Below are 24,201 nucleotides of genomic sequence, written 5' to 3'. Positions count from 1 at the left end.
CTCCCTGTCCTCCATGTGCCTTAACATGGCTTCCAGAAGGATCTGTTCCATGATCTTCCCAGGCACAGGGGTGAGGCTAACAGGTCAGTAGTTCCCAGGGTCCTCCTTTCTACCCTTTTTAAAATGTGAGATGTGTTGTTGTACACCCTTAACATCAAAGGCCTCACCAAAATTGTCTTTTTAAACTTTGGCCTACTGTTATATTTGTAATCAGCAACATCACTTGACCTGGATCATACCAGAATCATTTAGTAACACTTTCACTGATTTTTAAAGCACATGTATGCAGAAAGAGCTGTCTTTAAGGATGGAACATTCTTTCAAGGAATTCTGGGTTTATTTCTTTGTATCTATGACAGACATCAACTGCATGAGATATGTCTATGGTTACAGGCCCAAATTTCTTGTATGTTTCAAGGTGGCTTTCATCCTTTAATATCAAAGCTACTTTTAAGATGCTACCCCTCCGGATTGCCTGAAAACCTTAAGCAAGCTATTAAAATATCACTAATAATATCACTAATTACAGTGAAGTTTGTTTTTTTTTTTTAATAAAGGGGAAAAAATGTTAATTTCTTTTTTTCCCCCGAATTATTACATCACAGAATTTTTCCAGTTAAGAACCCCAGTGCTGACATATTCTCTTCATCTTCCAGGGGCTGCTAGAGCAGCATGCAACTGAAATGTCTCAACATATTAATTTATTTCAGTCTTCACTGCTCTTCTACTGCCTTGTATAAGAAACTGGACTAGTACAGCATTAGATTTGCAGTAATATTCTAACAGTTTACCAGATATGAATCTTTCACAAGGCAGGGTTACACCTTCAAAGAAAGAGTAAATTAGGTTATTGCATTAAGAAGTACAAAGGTTATGATCAAATACATTGTTATGAGCTAACAGTGCAATGAGATGTCGCCAGAAAAGAAAGACGAAACATTACAAAATCACTGATAAGTGAGGTTTGGACAGTGATAAGGATGGTTTCAACCGTCTTTAATTTGCATTCATTCTGAGTACCGAAAAAGAGATTGGAAGGGAAGCACAGAGTGGTACATGAGTTTTCAGTCATGTAAATGCACAAGGATGTGTGAAACTAATGTTTCAGCGGTAGACTTAACTATGACAATTTGTATTTTCTAATACATGACTCTACAAGCTCAGTAAGGTTCTTCTAAAATCCAAGAAACAGCTTGAAGGGTATAATTTTGGCAGAAACAAACCCAGCAGGAAACCTTTTCATTAATATAATTATTTTTAATAATGGTTTGGGGGTATTTTTTAAGTTGTTATACTGTCAGTGAACTCTAAAACCTTAAATGTCCACTACCCCAGCATCTTTTCCTCTATAATAGCAGACAGCAGGGAAAGATTAACCTGAAGAGCAAAGGGTGAAAATAGTCACAGCAAAGCCTGTTTCCAAAAGTATTCCTCTCACTTTCCAATTACGGAACATTGCATGTGAACCATACCCTTAACTACGGAGGAAACAGCACCAGTGTTTAAATCCTTTTTAAAGATGTAAGAAGAAAGCTGAAATTAAAGCTGGAACAGTTTTCTTCCTATGCAAAACTTTGCTTTATATACAAAGTATACATACATACACGCCCTGCATGTGTTTTATATTAATTTGCTCTATACCAGAAATAAGCTTTCGAAATGTGCCAAAAGTCAGCCAGTGAGAATACTCAAGTTGTTTTCTGTACCCAGACAGCTTCTAAGAGAATTAAAAATGCACGTGAACGTAAGAGCAGATTACAGACCTCTAAAATACTATATTTAGCTGAAACTGGCTTGTATCTTCAGAACCAAGGAGGAAATCGAGACAGAGACAAGTTGCCTCATATGGGTGACAGACATAATTAATTCTGTTTTCCTAGATAAAAAAACAACTAAACATACTAACCTGTGCAATACATACTACAGAATGCTGTATACAGTACATAATCTGCAAGACAGGGATGGTTGTCTTCCACCTATCTCACAACACAATTTGATTTCTCCCTTTGCCTAACAGAAGAGTCAGACTAGGACACAAGCAGTGCACTGTGGAGGCAAGGGCTACGGGATGTAGCTTTGTCTGAGAGGGAATATGAGGAGACAACACACCAATGTGCCATGCAATGTGCAACTGTGACCTACTTCACAGGAACCGCATATTCAGAAGCTTCTGTATCACATTTAATTTGGTCTTTCTGCTTATGCACATACACAGGAGCTCAGGACCTCTCAGTATCTCAAAACACAGAATCATGTTACCATCACAAATATGTCAGCTCACTAGATTGAGCTGCAAATGAGACGCTGAGCAATTCTTTTCTAGTACTACTTAAACCAAGTCACATTATTCTGCAACTGCTACTGCCTAAGGGCATAGAGGGAGCTGGTTAGTGACTCACTCATGTACACTGTAAATTCATTCTGTGTCCTAACCTTAAGCCTCTGATTATGACCTTCTTGAAAGATTTCTAGCTTGTTCTGAAGTGGTATAAAGTAAGCTAAAACTATAATTTCAGTTTAATCATTAATAAGAAAATAACATCATCATGGAAATCAGGAAAAAGCTCTAACACAGAAGTCACTGCAGATTCACTGCTGCCTCAGAGGCAGTGACATTTTCATGTTGCATTAAATAGATGGTTATCTTTCACTGCTGGTAAAGGGAATGTAGAAGAATACATGTGAGCAAAACTACATCTTCCACTTCTTCAACTTCCTAAGGCCTAAATTCTCACAGAGCTTCTTAAAAAGAAACCAAAGAAGTCTGTTCTCAGATTCTTCCATTGTTAAAAAGACATCACGTAGTGAATGCACAAGTAATTGTGTCTTCTGCTAGTTAACAGGACTATACCTGAAACTGTGTGGGAGTACAGAGGAACTTCCAGAATTTCTCCACATACATTAAGGACTAAGTCTGTAAAGCTGGGGAATAACTACAGTGACACTGCAAAGACACTTGAGGCATTAAAAGGAAAGTGAAAAGGCAGGCATAGTCAGTTACACTGACTGTCAGATAGCTTTTGGGGTAAGGGGAGGAGTTTGGGCAAAAGACTGTACTGCACAATCACCAGCTGCTCGTCTAGAAAGATGTAGGGTAACAACCAAGAAAGACTGCTTCACTGAGCACATTATCAAGGTATCTGAGAAACTTCAGTGGGTTACTGAATTAATATAAACTGCCAAATCAAGTGACAGTTAGCTATTTCCTATTAATTAAAATTGCACAAATGCTATAAAGGCATATTCTGGTACACAAGCAAGATTTTTTTAAGCTGGATTCTGTTTATGTGCCAAGAGAACAAGTTAAGCCTACAAACTGAAGAAGTGCTTAAAAAAAGTCCAAAAACAATGGAAAGAAAAATTTGGATCTTTTTACTTAAATGGGTTTTAAGAAAACAGAATTCAATGTTTTCATTTCTTAGAAAAACACCACTAAAATGTAAAGATGAGAAAGTACTTCCATTTAGTCTTCAGGAGTTCAGCATCTCCAGCAGAACAACCTTGGCTAAAATATATAACTATGAAAGTGCTCTAGTTAAACATCAAATGAGTGCTTTGCTAGGCAGGGCTCTAAATGTCAGTTTATAAATGACAGACAGTAGATGTGGAGCATTTAATTTATTTATCTTTAAGAGAATGACTTCCCCCTGTGCTTGCAAAAAGAGAAGTCCAAGTAAAAAAGAAAAAAAAAGTACAACATGAATCAAGGTATTGTGTTGAATGATTGTTACACATGTAAGAAAAATTACTTTAAAAAAAAAAACAACCCGACCAACCAACAGATGACACTCCTACTTTTTTGTATTCTAGAACGAATAAAGTCAAACTACTCTTATCAGTATGTCCAAATTATGAAACAAGATTAACATCTCTGATTATGGGATTTTCTACTATATTACAAGCAAATATTTTATCTAATTGGTATTTTTTTATAATTATACATAATGGTTAGTACATGATTGCTATTCACAGCATCAAATTACTTAAATTAATGAAATCTTCTGGGATAGTTTTAACTTGCAGATATTAGGTATTGTAGCTTTTAATTTTTAATGCAAGTACTCTAATTAGTTTCCCTTATTTAACAGTTGAATACCTTCAAGCAATAAAATGGAGACTTTGGCAGTAGAAAAAACTTCTAATATAGAACTGAAAATTCTGTTCAGCTAACTTCTTCAGAATTTTCCTCAACCCTCCTGCTGATTCTCACATACAACAAATTAATGCAAGACTTTTCATTCAGCCTGGCAGTATCTATGGCTTGATGTCACTGAAAGGACAACGCTGTATTTTGTCTAAGTTCATAAGAAAACAGAAGCTAAGGCATGTACACTGCATGGGACTCATGCTAATATAATTTACAATTTCCTGACTGTAGAAACCTGCTATGTTGTATCATAAGCAGATTTACTTCAGAAGTCCAAAATCTTGTCCAATTTTTTCTCCTGATAGCATCAAGAGCAGATGTGGAATATCATATGTAATGCTGAAGCAACTTTCAAAAGAAATTTCCATCCACAACTTTTTTTCTATAACATTTTTCTGCTAACAACCCATAAAAATAACATAGTACCTGTGACAGGTTGGAGAACAGATCAGAAGCTATAAAGCTGGAATTATGTTGTTATAAATACAGTTCAATAGCAGGACAGAGAACATTTATAAACTGACATACATTTGGAAATGGGACATCTGTAATCCAAAGATCAGTGAAAACAGTCAGTAAGGTGATATAGAACTACTCTGTGGCTGGTTACACTCCTCTACCAAGATCTGAGGGAAAGGTCAAAGTGTCTTCTACTCTGGTTTTGGTTTAGGCACCTAAAAACTTATCCCTAAGGTTTTAACAAAATGCCCTAATGGATTTCAGGACCATCAGCTTAAATTTCTGCCATGTATTCAAGTACCTTTGAAATTTATCTGGCATTGTACATAAGGATGCCTCTTTTCCTCCTCCCCCAAACACTTAAATATTGGCATTTCCTAATTTGACAAATATTCAATCTTTGACCTAAATAACGACACGCATAATAACAAAACAACTATCAGTGATACCAGGCACATGTAACTCACACCAACAAACTAAAGGTAACATCTTGAGAAATCCTGGAAAGCAGTCAGGAAAATTAGTCTATATGGTTCATTTATTAACTATGACAACTATGGATCTAAATAAAGGGAGATGTAAGACAACAAAGAGAAAGCTTGGAAGATGAAAGAGAAGCAAGTACAGCAGCAGGAAAGTTCAGAGTCACTTTGGCTAAAAAAAAAACAACAATAAAACAAATCCCAATAAATAATGGGAAGGAACAAAGAAAATAAAGAAAACATTGGAAGAGACAGTCACCTTCGTCACCAGCCAATGGCATGATGTTACCCAGGAACACAAGGCAGTAAGGAATAACTTCTTTGCTGTGTTATACCAAATGACTTAACCAGAGAGCTTTTTGGTATGGAAATGTCTACCAAAACCCAAGATTCCAGGACTGAAAAGAAAATACAGTCTCTCTATTACACTGCTACTACCCTTTGTACAGGTGCAATCAAATAAAGTACCTGGTTGTAATACATAAAATGACAGTAATGTCACTTCCCTAGAAAATTCTGAGAAAGATAAAACTGTCTTAATTTCACGGGTAAGAACACAAACCTTTCCTTAAAAAGAAGTGAATGTACTGAAACAGTAAATTATTAATGTTACACATTTACAAAAGAATTTGCTGGTTCTGTAGACTTCTGAAGCAAGGTTTCAGAAAACGTCTGACAAGAAAGCATTCTCTTCTAAGCTTTGGTTGCCCAAACTACCCACATTATCAAAGTCTCCTTTACCTTGGATACTTCTGGGTTTGCTGGCATTATCAAAGTCACAGACCTTCTCCCATTTATCTCTCACTGCCTCAGGTGTCATTGGCTGATTCTTTCCTCTGACAATAGCACCCAAGGATCGCTCCCAGCGCACTAAAGGGAAACATGAGCCAGAGAGTTCAAGTAAAAAAAAAAAAAGAAACTTTTAGTTTCTTTAGATCACTTTCATCTAGGCCACTACTTTCAAGATGGTGCAAGAAAGGAAAGTTTTTAAGTACTCCAATTTACCTCACCAGTGTAACTTCAAGCTGGACTAAAAGGGCTTACTACTTTTAACTAACATTTAGGAAAGGAATAGCACTGGTTTTAAATTTTATTAAAGCCACAACAGACTGATTACTCCCTGAAAATATGACATCAGTTTTAGGATTGTGTCTAGTGAAAAGTTGTAGCTAGTACGTATCGACAGACATTCTCTTCTGACATGATTTTGGCTCCTAATGCTTAGCAATCTTCTGAAAGCCCTGGAAAACTATAGAAGAAATGTGAAAACCACTTGTTATCTATGAAAGAATGTTAATACCAGTAGACAGCATCTCCAAATGGTCCCTGAAATTTTATTTCAATACCATAACTTGAGAGAAACTGGTAAGGCTAATGTGAAAACAGTTCTGGAAGGATACAGGCTTCTTGGATTGCAACTAATCCTTGAAATTTGTGACTTTTACTTAAAATAAGCAGTCTCCTCAGAACCCTAGGCTTCTGCTAATCTTCTCTCCCTAAATAAAAATGTCTTGAGCAGAGGTTAACTGCAAAGATGATTTACACACTTTTGTTGTAAACTCAAAAAACAAAATCAATCCTGCAACACAAAGTACTTACATTTTCCAATCCATCCAGCTCCCACCTGCCAAGAAAAAAGAAAATCATCAGCTCACCACGTTACAAAGCAAAGTTTTGTTAATGTAGGGAAACAAAACTACACTTCAGAACAAACTCAACATAACAAAAATTTCTGAACTACTGCTGGTTGTATTTAACAGTTTAGTTAAGCACTGGAACACGAGCAACTTAAAACCTTAAAACCAAGATAACAGCTTCCATCCAGTTTGATGACAATTCCTAGAATGTATTCCACAGGTAATTCACCCTTCCTGCAAGTTGCTATCTGTGTTTGTAAGATTTACAAAACAAAAACTTCTTTTGAAACAGTTGCTTTGGTACCTTTTCAAACTTGTACAGTAAGAATTGTAACAATCAAATCAGTAGTATTTTGAGCACACAACAGAATTTTACAAGATTGTTACTGCCTGATGTACTTGTCACATACAGCACAACAGGGTCAACATTTCTTTTGTCTATGCTAAGAATGTAGTACCTCACATGATAATTCAGTTTTAGCAAAAAGTTTAAGACTGAGCAGGCTAAAGTAAATGACTGATTTCAGGGGAAGGGGCAAAGGGAGGAAAAGAGGGGGAAGAAAGGGAAAATAAAAAAAATTACCTCAAACAGACTGCCATTCTCTGCACAGCTCTCATGGCAAAGCCAAACAACTAACGGAGCAACATACTCTGGTTTGAAAGCATCGACAAGATCTAGAGCAAATTGGAGGGGGGAATCATAAAATAGAAAGACTGTATGATTTCAGCAAATTATTCTTACTCTAACACCTTTTGATGAACAGCAGAGCCAGGTACAATTTAACCAACAGAGTTCTGCCATAAAAAGAAAGGTCAAATTAAATGAAACCTTTGAAGATTCATTAAATATGAACAACTCGTGAGATGCATGTATGCCTCCAAACCCAACGGCATTGGTTCTCAGCCAGACAGATTAAAGACTGTCTAAATGTTGGGAACACTGTAACATGAAGACTGCAAAGCCAGGCACCTTCCTAAATTTCCATCTAACAGTCAGCCTGAAGGACAAGCCACATAGACATAATCCTGATGGAGAGGTACCTGAGCAATTTCCCTTTTAATTTGCTAGTCAGTTATAAAGAAAAGACAATATGAAAAGAATTGCAGCTGCTGAATATTTGAGAAACATTCCATTTGGAAAGGATGCTATTTCCAAATGAGATACCAGGAATTATCAGCCCTGCTAAATTTATGTATCAATTGTACTTTGGGATTTTCATTGTCATCTGGCACAAGAGAAAACTATCTGAAAATGGAGATACTGTCATAGAGCAGAGTGTGGTTGTCCAGGCAGCTCTTGCCACATATTCTATCCACTGTCTGAAAAGCAAAAATAACTTTGTTTAATTTCCTTTTTCAGCTTTTAGAATATTATTCTTTCAACAGCAATAGGTACATAGCTGTTCCTCAGCTAAAGGTCAGCAAGCATTTTCGAATATACCCTGACAGGTAAGAGCTGGAAAAGTTTAGCATTACAGGTACTTCTTTAATAGCCAAGCCGAAGTAACAGAAGTTCATTTTTAGAAGTTCCACAAAAGTAAAAGGAAATTGAAGTCCATTTAATATGTTGTGTTGTAAGTGCACAGAAAAAGCCTTAGGCTTTTCTGAAATATTCCACTTTATGTCACACACCATTTAGCCTCAAAAATTAGCACTAGACCGTTATCACTAATGCTATTAATATACTATTAAATGAATTATGAAATAGGTGGTAGAAGATTAAAAGTATCACACAAAAGATGCAAACTACATTTAGAGCTCTAGCAAGAACAACAATAAGTGGGCCAAGTTGAACATACATAACTGGGGCAATGCTAAAGCATAGGTGCTTGCAAATATCTGAAGGTCCATAGGAAAATACTGACTAAGATAACAAGGATAATTTGAAAAGACATATGAAAATGTTTTTAAAGTTCTAGTGTCCAAACCTTTTCAGAGTATTTGAAAAACTGGACAGGGAGGGAGGGAGCAAGGTAAGAAATAAATGATCAGAGCTGTAACTATCTTATAGGGAGACCAAAGGATCTCACTCTTTTTTTTTTTAAATGACTAAGAAATAAAATTAGGAGGTGGTTTTATCACTCTATGTAAATATCTTCAGGAAATTCCAGCTACTGAACTCCACTTTATGCTTCAGGAGCACATGGCTGCAAGCTTAATGTGTTTGACTTTTATGTAAGTAAGTGAAATAAATTCCTGGAATCTACAACCTATAGAGGTGCTAGATTTCCTGATCACTTGCATTATTTAGATCTAAACCAGGATACTTTACACAGAACTTAATTAGTCAAACAAAATTAGGCATTCACTCCATGCATAACTGCATAAAATATATTACTTTTCAATATCCTGTATATCAGTCTGAAAAATGTAATGATTCCCCTGGCTTTGAAATCTGCCCATCACTAGGGAAAAGACGGGTAGGAGGGAAATGAAATGGGCTGACTCTGGAAGACTTTCTGAGAGCAATTTCCATTTTTTTAGACTTCTTTTTCCTAATTCTTTTAGTTTCTTTGGTTATTTGCCAAAGTAATTAGTCACTCTATTCATCCTAAATTTACACTTTACACAGACCTGTCTCCTACAACGTTCTTGATACTGACTTCCCAACGCAGTGCTCTGTTAAAACCTGTTCAAGCATTCAAAGATTAGTAACTGTGCAATAAAGAAAAACATAATACATTACACAACTCAGCTCATTCTCCTGCTGATCATGGAACAAAGAAGTACACACATGACATGTTGTGCAAAAAACAGTATTTTGCAATTAGACAATATTATAACAAGTGCAGACACCTTATGCACATACCTGATTCCACATTTGATGAAATAAACAAGCCTCCCCACTACTGTAAGAGGATCTTGGAAGAGACTATAATTAAAGAACCTTGCCACATGAAATTACTTTTGTGAATTACAAAAATTGCTTCTTATCTTGTGGCAGAAAATAAGAATTCCTTAGAACAGCCAAAATAAGTTGACAGTTCAGAGACAGAAAGAGAGTAGGAATAATGAATTAGCAGAATACGAAGAGTAATGGATTTGTATTTTCTGAGAAATAAGAAAGTTAGCTGTGGTTCAATTCACAGAAAAATATCAGTACATGTAGACCTTAAATGATTCACCTTGTGGCATGACAGTCTGGGTCAGTCTGGATCCAGCAGTAGGAGCAATTGTGTTGCAGTGGATGTTATATTTCCGGCCTTCAATTGCAATTGTGTTTGAAAGACCCAAAAGGCCAAGTTTTGCAGCACTGTAGTTTGCCTGACCAAAGTTTCCATATATTCCAGCAGCTGACGAAGTCATAATTATTCTTAAGGGAGAGGAGAAAAAAAAAGTTAAATGAATTGTTCAAGTTGTTTAATTCTAGACAACAGCATTTTCCAGCTTTGGCATTATATTCTCCATATTACACAAAATGAAAGTGTGCAAATAAGAAAACATTATTTCTTGGTTTTGCTAATAAACAGATGCCTTTTTTTATGCTTGCTTGATAGCAAACATCTGACAAATCCTGAAGCAGTGTCATAGTAGCAAAAAATTAACAAAGTCATGAGCCTTTTTTGAGTTATACTTCAAAAAATAGAATGGGCATTCTGCAACAATGGGATACGGTGTAGACAAAAGCTTTTTCTTTTCATGTTCTAACTGCACTTCAAGTGGCATTATTCTTGTAACTAACACATGGCTTCAGTGGTCAGAAGAAAATTAGTTTATGGAAAATTACTTCACTTTAATATCTACCTGGTAATATGTGAAGACACATTATAACAGGATTCACATTCAAAGAATCCTAATGTGTGTAAAACACATGAAGGAAGAAGATAGTAAAGTCTTGCCTTTTGCTGTCCCCTAACATTATTGCTGTGGAGACAACTGAACTGCTCACAAGAAGGCTCTAAAACCACTGCAGTTCTCAGCTGGTTTGAGGCAAGAAAACATGCTGCATGTCTTCTCATAAATTGAAATTCAAACGAAAAGGGTCTACACCTTCAATTTTAAACAAAGCCTTATCAGAATCAGTTCCAATCTACTGTAAACGCACTACATAGCTGGGATCAAAATAATTTCATTTTTATATTATTTACCTCACTGACAATAATCCAGTGTTTTTAATCTAAATAAAGAGATGTGTTAAAAGTACTGGCTCAATATGATCAAGAGGAAAAAAGGCTACAAAAATCTATACAAAGCAGGCATTTTGCAGATGGCACACATCTGTACATAACCTGCAGAAGCATTCACTACCATTGTTATCTGAGCAACTGCAGAAAAGGAGCCAAGGGAAGCATGGATGTAACTCCTAGACTTTAGCCGTGTATTCTGCCTGCTGATCTCTTCCCTCATCCTTACAGTTCAGTCCCCTGGATGAGAATGAATGCCAGTTTGGTCACAGAATGACAAGAAGCTCATACAGCTTTCAAGATGTTGATATGGTTGTCAAGATTAACATAATCACATCAGTGTTTTGATAAACAATAAAGTGAAAAAATTTAAAGGTCTGAATTCATTGCACTGTTTCAGTTAACAGTAACACAGAACACTCCCACAACTTACAAGACAAATACATTTGTCCAAAGGAAAAAAAAACAAACAAGACCCACAAGCAGAACTGCATGTACCTGTCATTTGAGTAAGGAGCAGGGGAAGAATCCCTTAGACTTATAGTAACGTACAAGTAACAAAAATTTCTAATCAGTTCTCAGGAAAATAAATGGTATTTCTATAACCCTACAGCTCCTGTCTGCAATATTTGCATCTACATGGAAAAAAACTTTAAACATTTGGCTGGGGAGGCAGAGAGGGGAGTAGAACTGAAAGCATAAGGGCTTACACATTTGGACTGATTTTGTTTCATCCCAGTGACAGTGAAAGAAAAGGATGCAAAACTCCTCTTTCACTGTCAGGGCATGCATCAGTGTGTTATACCCTACTGAAAAAAGAAAAGAAAAAAAAAAAAAAAGACAGAATTTTTACCTTCCAAATTTCTGATTTTTCATGTGATTCCATGCAGCTCGGGTGACCAGGAATGATCCCCTCAAATGAATTCTATGAATTACATCTAGGAACAAATTAATGTCAGTTTAATAATTCCAGGATTTTGTCTCCCAACTTGAAATACACCATTTGTTTCTTCTTCATGACAAAAACTGCACTCTCTTCACACTCTCAAACTGTTACTAAAAACGTGGTGGTCTTTTTTTTTTGTTTTTTGTTTTTTTAGAGATAATTTTGAAATCGTTGCCTGAACATACACTGATTATCTCTTTAGCCTCTTGGATGGGGCTCTCGTGTACAAAATTCACAAGCATTCAAAATTCCTGCACTTAAGCACAGCCAAAAAAAGGATTACACAAGCTAGACCATCTTCGCAGAAGTCTGCTCAACTGGTTTATCACTATCTACCATCACACTGAAGGTTCCCCCTGTTCTTCTGTCCCTTGGCACATCAGTTTTCTTTCCTCTGCTGTTAGTTCTGGGTCTTTTAAGCCTGTTTAGTATTCAGCCAGTCAGTGCTGGTGCTAGGAATGTGTTCTGCTCACAAAACCCATTGTGTGTGTTTCACATGGCTCTTTTTTGTATTCCACTCAGCAACTAGAAGTGGCAGCTAGGGCCTTTCTTCCCCTTTGGAACTACATACTCCTACCATGCACTGAAGCACAGATCTGTTTTGCAAGCTGAACACAAGGCAGCTGAACACAAGCAGCTTACCACTAAGCTTTCAGGGCAAAAGATAATTCTCTGATTTGGCACAGACAGCCTGTCCCATCTTCTCTTCTTCCTTTTACCAATAGGAGGGATGTACCTTTCATCTTCCACACAGAAAGTACATTTTAAAGTTTATCAACTCACCCCAATCTTCGTCGCTTATCCGAACAAATGAACGGTCTCTTAGGATCCTAAAATGTATCATTAGGACAACAAAACAAACAAACAAACAAAAGATGAACAGGTTTTTACACAAAAGTGACAGCCCACAATCAAACAGGAAAAAACCTTCAGGTTTACTCACCCAGCATTGTTTATAATGATATCTGGGGAAAAAAAAAAAAAAGAAAAAAAAAATAAACTAAGTGAATGCACTGATAAAATACAAGCTTCTTTCTATACTTCTCCCACTTCTAAAAATATATATAGACAAGAACACTGCACACATATATCATATTACTATTCTATAGCTCCTTGTCCCAAATAGCGGAACTCTACTGTTGGGCGATAATTAAGACAAGACAAAATACTTCAGTACGGGCAAGTCTCAGCCTGCCAAGAGAACAAAGCCTGACAGGGAGGTATAGCTGAGAACTGCTGGCTACCTAGGAACACAATACCTGCAGGATGCAGACATCCTGCACAGTTTTGCAGCTTGCTTTGAATTCCAGAGTGCTCCCAATCATGCGGTTTCTGCCACCACCTTTGTTGCAGTAAACCCAAATGATAACTGGAAGAACCATAGAATCACAGAGCCACTTGCTTAAAGCACTTGCTTTAGCAACTTGGATCATAGCAAATTTTTGTCAAATATTTAACGTGGTTCCTGTTGGCTTTGATCCTGTGTACTTTTAGCCATTTAACCCTGAGTTAAAATCACATAAACTTCACAATTAAACAGTGGCAATCATATGATAAAGAGCGACATTACTTGTTAGATCAAATATCTCGAGGTTTTGGGTTTTTTTCATTTGTGTTAAAGCATTTTGATCTTCACATAGGTAAAAGAGCTTCCAAAACATGACAGAGCATCTCTAACTTTCCTAATTTTATGCAGCTAGTTATAATACTTGATGAATGCTGTGCTTTGAGACAGAAATTGTTAACCATTACTGAGGTTCCAAAATTCTGAAGGGCAGGCAGGAAAACAAAGAATCATATGCTGAGCTTTAAACTTCTGCTAAAAAGTATCAAAAAGACAGAAAAGTTGCCCATTCAGATTTCAAGTAGAAAGTCCCTGATTTACGTTTCACTAAGGACATCAAGGGTTGGTGAGTTCTACTATTGTCACAATGTACTTCATACACTTGTTGTCAATTGTACTGTTTATAATGGCTCTGCACTTGCAAACAAGTTACAATAAGAATTAAACTGTACCTATCCTCCCAAAGGCTTCAAGTGCTGTCTTCACAAGCTTTTCACCATCTTCCACTGAATCTGTAAGAAAAAAGTATGAATTTTCAAGTAAAATGAACTGGATACACTGCACTTCCATGATATTAACAACTAATTCCATGGAGCTAGGAAAAATAAATTGTGTACAACCCCAGCATAAAATAAATTCAAATTCAGTCATTCTTTGCATGTGGCCTAAAGCAAATCACACACAGAAAGTCCAAATAACACAATGTTTGCCATTGTCAAGAAAAACAAAAAGCAAAACAAGTAAGAATCATCCATTCCCATTTTGTCTCTGACAACTGCAGATAGACAGTTTTCTTCATATTTCAACATTAAGAAAGAATATGAAAGAAAAGGGCATTACTAGACAAGTATTAATTAAAAAATCAGTTGATGGACTTGCTTTTAGCATCTCTGTCTCTCTACTCCACATTACAGTACACCTACTTATTTATATGGTGTTGGCAGTAGTCCTTTATTAAGCAGTGTCAACTTTTCATTCAAGAGGTCAGCTATTCCTATAAATAAAGCATTACACTAGTCTGGAGAAATAACATACCGTAGTTGGGGACTGCTTTCCCTCCTTTTGCTCTGATTTCGTTGACAACTTTGTCAGCAGCTGAGGAGCTCTTGCCATATCCCTTGAAATCACCTCCAAGATCATTCACTGTGCATCACAAAGAAATGAATTTTTCATTGTTAACATTCAGACTTCATGGTCTCTCCTTATCTCATTATCACGCTGGAAGTTACAAGGAGTATTAATACAACCTGCTGCATCTGGATCCCATTGATGATTAGAGATTATTAGAGAAGAACAGTAGGTCGCTATTACTTTTTTTAAAAAAGTAGTATAACATACATTATCATTTTTTTAAAATAACATGGGAAGCATAACTTCTTTTTTTTTTTTTTTTTCTCTCTCCACCATGCATTCAACTTGCTTGCCGTGCCCAGGCTACCTCTCTAATAGTGTTATTGTAGTTCAGTGATTAAGATCAAGATTACATACCAATCAGGTGATTAATTCTGGTCTCTTGTCAAATTGCTACAGCTACTGCATGAACCATAAACAAGACTGAGAAGACTTTGTTCCTGTTTAACAGAGTAGCTAAAATGTTACTAGTAAACTTCCCTATAGAACAGATCAAGCAGTCTGAACAAATGGAGAAGAGCCTGCTCTGGAGCTTCAGATCCTACTCCTGTGGGATAAGAGGGCCACATGACGCAGAGAGCTGCTTTGTTTCCAAGCTGCTCTCTATACTGGGCCATGCATCATTAATGGTAGCTAATCATCACCACAGTTTGCTGCATTGCTGTATTTGCATGTCACACAGTTTCACGGAATTCATCAGTGGAACAAAAACACCGCCCAAAAATCCATACAGACTTTATATTTGGACAAAGAATTTCAAAAATTGCTAAGAAGTATATTTAAGTGGGTGCAAAAATGAAATTCTAAGAAAACCAGAATTGACTGTGGGTTTACATGCAACATTAGTATTTTGCTAAAGAGTCTTTTGCTATGGTGAACTCCAGCTTTATGCCTTCTAATATTTTAAAGTCCTCAAGGAGCCAATCACAGTAAAATTCACAAAATATGCAAGATATTCTTGCTGATCTTGATGATAAACAGCAACTCCAAGTATGTGGTATCATCACAAAAGGAAATAAAACAGTATTATGTCCCGTCCCCCCCCTTTTTTTTAAACTCTTCATGTAAAGAGGAACATAGCTTGTAGGACACATGACAAAGTTGTTCTCTATTACTCAGACCAAGAAAGTCCCATCTGTATCACAGATGTTGATATAGGTTGCACAGGTTGAATGCTGTATTCAACTTTGTGTGCAGCACTTCCAGAGAAATGTAGAAACACTGCAGAAAATGCATTTTGAGTAAAATTTGAAAATACATTTGAGTAAAGGAAAATGCCAAAGCCCAGAAGAAGTGAGCCATGTAAAGAAGTGTGGGGGGGTGCAGTATGACAAACCAAACCCAAGAACTGCCTAGCCTGAAGCAGGAAGAATTAAGACAGAACATGATGATATGCTGAAGTACATTAAGAGACTGATGCAAAGAAAGAAAGGAGACAAAATCTCCAAGCTAAATAGATCAATATCGAACAGTTCAAACATGCAGCTAGCACAATTCAGGTGAGGCATTAGAGCAAGTTCCCAAGTGTAGTGAAGCATTAGAATAGGCAACATGGGCAGGCTGCTCAGTCTGCAACATCAAAGGTCTTTAACACGACACAAAATAAAAGCCAGTCAGGAACAGCAGTAGGATTTCTAATATATACTGGGAAAGAAAAGTGGACAATTTTGTGGTAAACATTTATACAAAAACATTCAGTTAGTCTTGTTAAGACAGTACAACTCTTTACCGAAGACATGCTTATATATGTTTATCCTTCACTTCAACAGTGATTTGCTGACAAAAGCTTAATTAAAGAGTTGGGAAAATTTCCAGAGGCAGCAAAGCACCTTAGGCTGACTGCAGGCACTAACAGAGTTGAAGCAAAAATGAGTACACAAGAAAGAACAGAGCTATTATAGGCTTTGAAAATTATAAAATAAATCAGCAAGAGTGACAGAGTAATTTAAAAAAAAAAAAACCAAAACAAAACAATGGATAAATAACATTATTTTAAGCTCAAGCTTTACATCATATAATTTCCAGTTGAAAATATCCAGTAGAAAAGAGCCAGAGACTGCACCAGTTGTGACAGAGCACACTTATAGTCTGAACTGCAGGAAAGAATTTCTCCAAGACTATGAGTGCATTATTAGCAAGTAGTGCAGAGCAGCAGAAGCAAATCTGTAGAGTAAAACAGTTGGTGCTGAGGACCTGACATCTACAGTACTTGTTTTTTTAAAAATAAACCTGCTCATTTCTTGCTGTAGTCTGGTGCCACAAATGAAACACACATTTGGAACAATTTAGGTGCACTGCTAAATTGCATCTTGCAGTTTGGTTTTCAAAGGAACTCCCCTCATGCACTTCAATACCATCCCACAATGCAAACAAAAATACAAATAGATACAAATCAGGAGAGATGCTCCAAAAGCATGACTCTAACCCAAACTAAAACAGCAACACAGAACACCCCTCAGATAGACTGAAAAGGAAGTAACAGTACAGTCTGGACATAATACAGGTTGTAAGACAAAACCAAAGCATTCCCTTTCTCCTGCTTTCAACTTTTTTTGATGGGAAGCATGGAAGAGACGAAGCATGACAAAAAAGGTGGTAGCAGGCAGCCTTTGGATGATAAGAAAACGGAGATTTCCACTTGGGTCACACTGGTCAGTCTAACCACGCTGACAGCAACTCACTCAACAGAAGGTTGTACACAGAGAGAGACGTGGGACTGGACAGAAAAAGCTCCCATGCTGGGACCCACTGATATTCCTCCAACTAGAGTATTTGATCACTGTTCTTACAACGTACCTTCATTTCTATAACTTAAAAAAGGGAACTTGTTTTAAAGGGACAAGACATGACTCTCACATCTGCTTGAGTTAAAAAAATTCAAATCTTTACACAGGTAACTTCTCAACTCTTTGATGTCAGAATCATAACAGAACAAAAATAAGAAAAATAAATACAAGCATGTAGAGGTAATTGCAAAGCACTACTGTTAGAAGAGATGAAGTGAGGTGCAGTTTCCAGAGGGAAACAAGATGTTTCCCTTACAGACAGTCAATTTTTAACTTACCGATTTAGCTATTGTGCAATAAGGCCATGAGATAAAGCAGCATTAGCTGTGGTCAGGCAATACAATACATTCTTTTAGATCATTCTGGAAAATCAGAACACCACTAGCTACACAGAGTCAATACAATTATAACATGTGGGCTGCTGTAGTGACCTAATTCTTCTTAAATAAGAACTTGAGATGAAGTATTCATGTTTCTAGTAAAAAGATAAGTGTCAAAGGTGGTAACTACCAGAAAATAATACCTAGATTTTTTTTAAGTTGTCTACACATAGACTTCTCATATTTAATCAATAAAGTAAAACCAAACAATTTTAATGAAATTTTGTAAACTGAGATTGGGATTTTTATTAGAAAGCTACTAAATCAGTAAGTAAATTCTTGTCCATAACCTGTTTAAATATTTAACCTTGAACTCATCAATAATACTTGTACAAATTCATTCATAGGCAGTCAAATGGCGATGCCAACTGCCAGACAGTGTCCAAGAACATAACTTAACCTTCAGAATTAGCTTGTAATACAACATTTTGCACAACTAAATATTCCCTGAAAAGGGTTCAACCAAATGACTACAAAACTATCAGAAATCCTTTACTGAGAGCTATTTGGCACTGTCATTGAGACCAGATGGCTATTCTGTGTGAGGCACTGCAGAAAGAAACAATGCATTGCACTTTCAGCACATTTTGTGTTTTCTGGGGGCTACTGATACTGCATTACATTCCAATAACTTCTTTCCTGGGACAAGGTACTAGAAGATAACATTCACATTTTCAAACAGTCATATTAAAAGTTTCTGAAGAGTATTCACCCAAGACAACACCCTCTCTGGCCACAGCTCACAGTAAAGATTGGTACGCATGGATGAAATCAAGTCCAGGAAATTATATGATTCAAACTGGCTTTCCAGCAAAGATAAGCCCTTGGACAAACTTGGGCGACTTTTTTCATAAGAAAATAAAGCTTACAAGCAAAATTTAAATAGTAAAAGATAAGACAGAGAACCATTAAATAACAAAGGTTACTGTCTAAAAGGGCATGGACTGTTGAATGTGAGCTATGTGAAAAGGCAAAGGTTATTGTCCAGATCAAGTTAGTTAACATAAAACTTACCAACTACTGAAGCTCCTCTTTCAGCAAAGGCCAGAGCATATGCTCTGCCCAAACCTAGTATAAAAAAAAAAGTTTAAAAAAGAGTCAATTTGTCTCCTGGTTCACAATTCAGAGAAAAAGCTAGACAAAAATGAACTGCATTAAGAATAAAGCACCAAATCAACACAAACAGCTTGAAGGTTCAAAGTAAAACACTATTTCCCCCAGGAGTTAAAAGTTTCACATAAGTTCAAAACATAAATGTAAACAAACAGATAAATTGTAGACAAAACCTCCAGCCAAAAAAATGGAAAAAAAACCCAAACCACAAACCCCCATGCTTACTTTTTGTTATTGCACTCAACAGAACCATCAGGGAAAGCTGTCTGCTGCTGAGTTTGTGCTTGTGATAGAAAAACACATTTGTAAGGCAGAAAGTTTAATTTCTTGATGTAACCTTGAAGAAGGAGGGGATGTTTCAAGTTAATTAATTACATTCTAAGTGAATAAGATACTTCCCTGGTTAAAGTTAGTCTTTTAGATTTGAAGAAGAAATGAAACAAAATTTAACTGACTGAAGATGTACTGAAAAAAACCCTGCAATTATTTCGATGTAAAGGAATCACTTAATACCACAGTTAACCAGATGCAGCCATAGTTTACCCGTTGCAACAGAAGATTCAATTTTGCTTCACATACAAAAGCAAGACTCTTGCACCTTTACTCTGGCTTAGATTCTAGGTGTGCAATACATTAGTTATTTGTTATGACAAATGATTTACAGATATATTACCCACTATACCAATCAAAAGTTATTGAAATCAGTGATAATGATGCTTTTTTTCATTTCAAAAGAAACTGAGACTTGAATGATCAAAGGACAATCCCTCAGAAAAAAGTTTCTCAGAGTGCAACAGTATCTCTTTGCCCCTCAGCAAAACATTCAAAGCTAGTTCTCAGAAGAAAAAATGGGAAAAAAAAATCAGAACTGTTCAGCCTGTTTTGAAACACACTAACCTCACACCAACAAATCATAATTTTCCTTAAGACTTCTACAAGCCTCTGCAATGGAGAGTATCACACATGAGCTGCATATACATCCACTGCCTGATGTAACACAAGTCCAAGAAAACTTTTTTCTTGTTTTGAAAAGCCACACAACTGAGAAACACACAAAACCCAGACCATGTTATGTGCCGGTATTCTCAACTGGCAAGCAAGGACTGAATGCTTAAGAATCAAAACTAGTCTTAAAAAAAATTTTTAAAAAATTAGCTTGAATTGCATAAACAATGACAATGCTGCATGACAGGCAGAAACAATACTTCACAAGGGATTTGCCCAAAGTGAAAAGAAACTATTGTATTTTTAGGTGCCTGTGTATGTGAAAACATGTCTCACTTCAAAACAAATTAGTGATCCATATGTTGCAGATAAATTGCCAGCTCTGCTCTGTTCAGCAGCATCCAATTCAAAAATCAACGTTGACAAACAATGCTATTAGCAGTACAGTCTAACTACAGTGCTGTAAAACAAATAAAAGCAAAATAAGAACTAATCTGAAGTTAACAGGGCTTCCCTTTATTTTGGCTTAAATTTAATCAACCACTTATCAAAAAACTATTGTGAAATAGCACATCCAAGGAAAGTTTTCTCTATTAACAAAAAATTTTTAAGCAGCCTAATACTAGAAGCACAAGGGTCACTGTACCCACGCGTATGACAAGCAAATTTTGCTCCACACAGTGCTTTTTAGAAGCTTTGTTATTGCCAAAGTGTCTTTGTTTTGCTATTACCTGTTCTTCAGTGAGACTTGTTATACAGAGAGAAGCACATAAATATAGGTCTGGTGAAAGCTGAAAAGCACCATGCAAAGATCTGGCCTCAGTTATTCTCAGGTTTGTCACCTTCAGGTGACACGAGTGGACTGTTCAGTGCTTTCCACAAAATCTCACATTCTTGGTCTTTCTCCGCAAGACATCGCATAATCTAGGCCCCCAAAATGACTCCTCTGGCTATGGCCAGCTCCACAAAAAAAGAGCAAAACTTGACTGTGGGAAGGCAGAACCTTCTTAGTGGATGGCAGAACAAGCTCCTTTAGCCGCTCATCACAGCTACAAACTTTGCCTCTCTCTAGTCCACACTCACAGCTCATACCTTCCTTCACTGGAAGTACCAGAGTAGGCAAAGGTCAAAGCACGCATTCAGAAGAAGAAGGAAAAAAAAAACCAAAACAACAAAAACACCCACATCTCAACCAAGCCACACCACAACAGCAAATACAAAAACAGTTCCTGGCAAACCCAAGCATTCCACCGCAGAACCACCGCCCCTGGAGAGGCCAGGCCCGCAGCCCACCAACAGCACAGGCCATCCCTCCTGCTGAAGGAAATCTCTCCCCAGTCATTCACCTCTCCACCGCCCTCTCTCCCCTGTGCCTTCAGCCTGCCTCCCAGGAGGAGGCCAAGGAAGGCAGCAGCAGGTCGGAGGCTGCTTTCCACTGCAGCACTGGCCCATCTCAATCCCCTGCTGAACAACGCTGTGCCAGACCACGCAGGTTACAGCGTCAATCGCTAGGTCCAAGGCAAAACTGAAAGGAATTACGATACCAAATCAGTGAGCGGAGCGGGACACCCATTACTGACTGCGATGAAATTGCGATACTCCTCCCGGGTATCTAAGGAACGGAAAGCACGCATTTGGAGGCAGTGCTAATTTTCAGCACTATTAGTGCTCAGATCGAACCGCAGTAGCTCCAAAGCACTGCAAGAAACACGACGGTAACCCTTGTACAGCCTTGGCACTGCCACGGCGGCCCTGGCGGGCGAGGGCCGGCACCTGACAGGGCCGCCGCAGGGACCGGCCTCCGCCGCGGGGCCCGGCCTCCGCCGCGGCCCCGCGCCTCCTACCTGCCGCCGCACCTCTCTGTTCTGCGGGGGACGGGACACACCAAACAAACACAAAAACGTTTTCCAGGAGCACAGCCCTCACTGACGTCCCCGGCTGCCACCGGAGGGCATGGGGGCACCTGTCAGCGGCGGCTGCAGGGAGATCGCCTCGCCCGGCCAGCCGCGGGAAGCCCCGCCACGCACCCAGCCGCCTCCTGCGGGGGACGACCCCCCCCCCCCCCCCACACCTCACCCTGGGACGGGACGGCGCTGCTCACCTCCTCCGGCGCCGGTGACCAGCACCACTCTCCCGTCAAACCTCAGCCCGGCCGCCATGGCGCTCCGCTTCCCGGCGCTCGACTGCCCGGCCCGCCGGCCCGGCCCCCCGCTGGCAGGGCAGGACAAGGCGGGGCGGGGCGAGGGCCGCCGCCACCGCGCATGCGTCGCCGCCGCCGCCGCTGCCGCCCTGCGGGAAGCGGTTGGGGGCGCGACGTGGGCCCCGGCGGCGCCGAGCCGAGGTGGGCAAAGAGCTGGGCCCCGCGGCGGGGGCAGGCGGTCTCTTTCGGGCGCCGGCACCGCCGGTTCGCTGTGTGGCCATGCCTTTACAGGCAAGGCAATTGTGAAATGCGGGGATTTTGACAGGGGAGCTTGTCCGTCCTGCTGCAGGGCGGGCGCGTCTTCACAGGTGTCCTGGCCACGGCCGTGTAGGGCGGATTTCAAGGTCAGGCTGCCCGAATGTAGACATCACGCCTCCGTTTTAAGTTAATCTTGTTTTACTTCTTTCATATTAATCTTGGGGTTTATGTTGTGTCATTTTTTGCTTTAATTGCTATTGCCCAATCCAGATCGCTGCTTTCAGCTGTTGCTTCTCTGGTTGCGGGAGTTCTTTGGATTGAACAATTAATGTGAAACACGCTGCCTTTCCCCCCCCCCCCGCCCCCCCAGGTTTGCCTCTCCGTCTGTGGAAGGCTGTACTGGGTGTCTGTGCCCAGGAGCTGGCAGGGGGGCTGCAGGGGTCTCTGTGAGGGGAGGCCGGGGCTGCCCTGTGCCAGAGGCAGACAGCTCCAGCCGCCCCACCGCAGGGCACGGCTGAGCCCCGCGGCCAAGGTGGTGGTGCCTGCATGAGAACGTGTTTGAGAAAGAGTGTAAAGAACACTGCGTGGCAGTTGTGGGAGAGCAAGAGCATGGGAGAGAAACAACCCTGCAGACCACCAGGTCGGTGAAGAAGGAGAGGGAGGAGGCACTCCAGGCGCTGGAGCAGATTCCCCTGCAGCCCATGGGGAAGCAGGCTTTCTGGCAGGACTTGTGACCCCATGGGGGACCCACGCTGGAGCAGTCTGTGCCTGAAGGACTGCAGCCTGTGGAGAGGACTCAGGCTGGAGCATTCTGTTCCTGAAGGACTGTGCCTTGTGGAGAGGACCCACTTATAAGCAGTTCGTGAAGAACTGCAGCCCGTGGGCATGACCCCATAGTGAAGCAGGGGAACAGCGTGAGGAGGAAAGAGTAGGGGAGATGATTGTATGTTGTGGAACCAGCCGAGGGGGTTAAGTAGGAATGAACATGCCCATTTATTATATCATTGCAGGCATGGTGTTGTGTGAGATGGTGTCATTCAGCGTGTGGTTCTGTTGGGAGTTTTGTAGGTCCACTGCTCTGGATCTCAGCAGTAGATCTAGTTAGGATTTTCCAGTATTACCTACCCAACTCAGGTGATGACAAATTTTATCTGAACTATGGACAGGGATCTCATGGAGCTATTCCTTCTTACTTGTTCGCTCTCCTGGCTGACTGAGAGCACTATAAGCCTGAGACTCTGGGAGCTATAAACTCCCCACTTCTTTGCATTGTCTGTCTTAAACCTAGGAGGTGCTCAGGGAACAGAGTAAGGAGTGCCCAGAATTCAGAGCAGCTGACTAGCTTATTTTACTGTGGAAATCATCAGCATGCTCCCTCTGCACAGATGAACTTTAATTCATTATTAACATTTCTTGTACAGTTTGTAAAGTTTGGATTATTTCTGGAGTTAGTAGGAAAAAAAATAATGGTTTTGCTGCAGATTATCTCCTTGGCTGTTAGTACATTACCGTCTAAAGAGAGGTGATAGTTACCCAAGTGATAGCTATTTGGAGACTTCCAAACTCGAAGAAATTTGCATTTCTGACCTCAGGTAGTCTGTAACATTCACTCATTTACAAGTATTAGGAATAAAGATGTATTGCCTGTGATTTTATTACATGCGGTTCAGTTTGAATGGAGAAATTGCATCAAATACTATAATTGCAGTTTACAGTTTGGGCACTAGAGGGAGCATTGTGATACAGTAAAAGTGACTTCGGTATCTACATTTACAGATAACCACACCACAAGTAATGAAATTCTAATACGATGAACCTAAAAAAGGCTTACGCACAGATCAGGTCAAATGGACATTGCTTTTAATACACACTGGTTTTACTTAGCCAATAGATTCACTGGGATGGTGGCATTCTTCTGGCTGTGTAGGCAGTTTATATGTATGCATTGGAAACTACGAAAAATTGTTCTGGAGGCAGGTAAAGGGAACACAGGACAGACAAATAGCCTACAAAAAATCACGAGTTTTAACTATGGGAAATATTGTTGAATGTGCACAGAAACAAGCCCTTGCACTGGATGTGTGTTATT

The 24,201-nt window shown here is 39.1% G+C and overlaps 1 protein-coding gene across 1 annotated transcript in view; it reads right to left on the bottom strand.

The window, feature by feature from the left end:
- Positions 1-21,912, bottom strand: part of HSD17B4 (hydroxysteroid 17-beta dehydrogenase 4) — a 67,257-nt gene extending 45,345 nt beyond the window's left edge. The window contains exons 1-11 of the mRNA XM_049796284.1: positions 21,816-21,912; positions 18,671-18,724; positions 14,395-14,502; positions 13,812-13,871; positions 12,739-12,760; positions 12,579-12,625; positions 11,703-11,787; positions 9,851-10,038; positions 7,309-7,400; positions 6,688-6,712; positions 5,830-5,958 (exon numbers count right to left, since the gene is read on the bottom strand). Of these exons, the coding sequence (XP_049652241.1) occupies positions 5,830-5,958; positions 6,688-6,712; positions 7,309-7,400; positions 9,851-10,038; positions 11,703-11,787; positions 12,579-12,625; positions 12,739-12,760; positions 13,812-13,871; positions 14,395-14,502; positions 18,671-18,724; positions 21,816-21,873 (868 nt within the window). The 5' untranslated portion in view covers positions 21,874-21,912. The remainder of the gene's footprint in view (positions 1-5,829; positions 5,959-6,687; positions 6,713-7,308; positions 7,401-9,850; positions 10,039-11,702; positions 11,788-12,578; positions 12,626-12,738; positions 12,761-13,811; positions 13,872-14,394; positions 14,503-18,670; positions 18,725-21,815) is intronic.
- Positions 21,913-24,201: the final 2,289 nt, after the last annotated feature.

Source organism: Accipiter gentilis, chromosome Z (genome assembly GCF_929443795.1).
Source record: "Accipiter gentilis chromosome Z, bAccGen1.1, whole genome shotgun sequence".
Taxonomy (NCBI): domain Eukaryota; kingdom Metazoa; phylum Chordata; class Aves; order Accipitriformes; family Accipitridae; genus Astur; species Astur gentilis.
The sequence above is the reverse complement of the archived record's forward strand: the minus strand, read 5'-3'. Positions and strand labels throughout refer to the sequence as shown.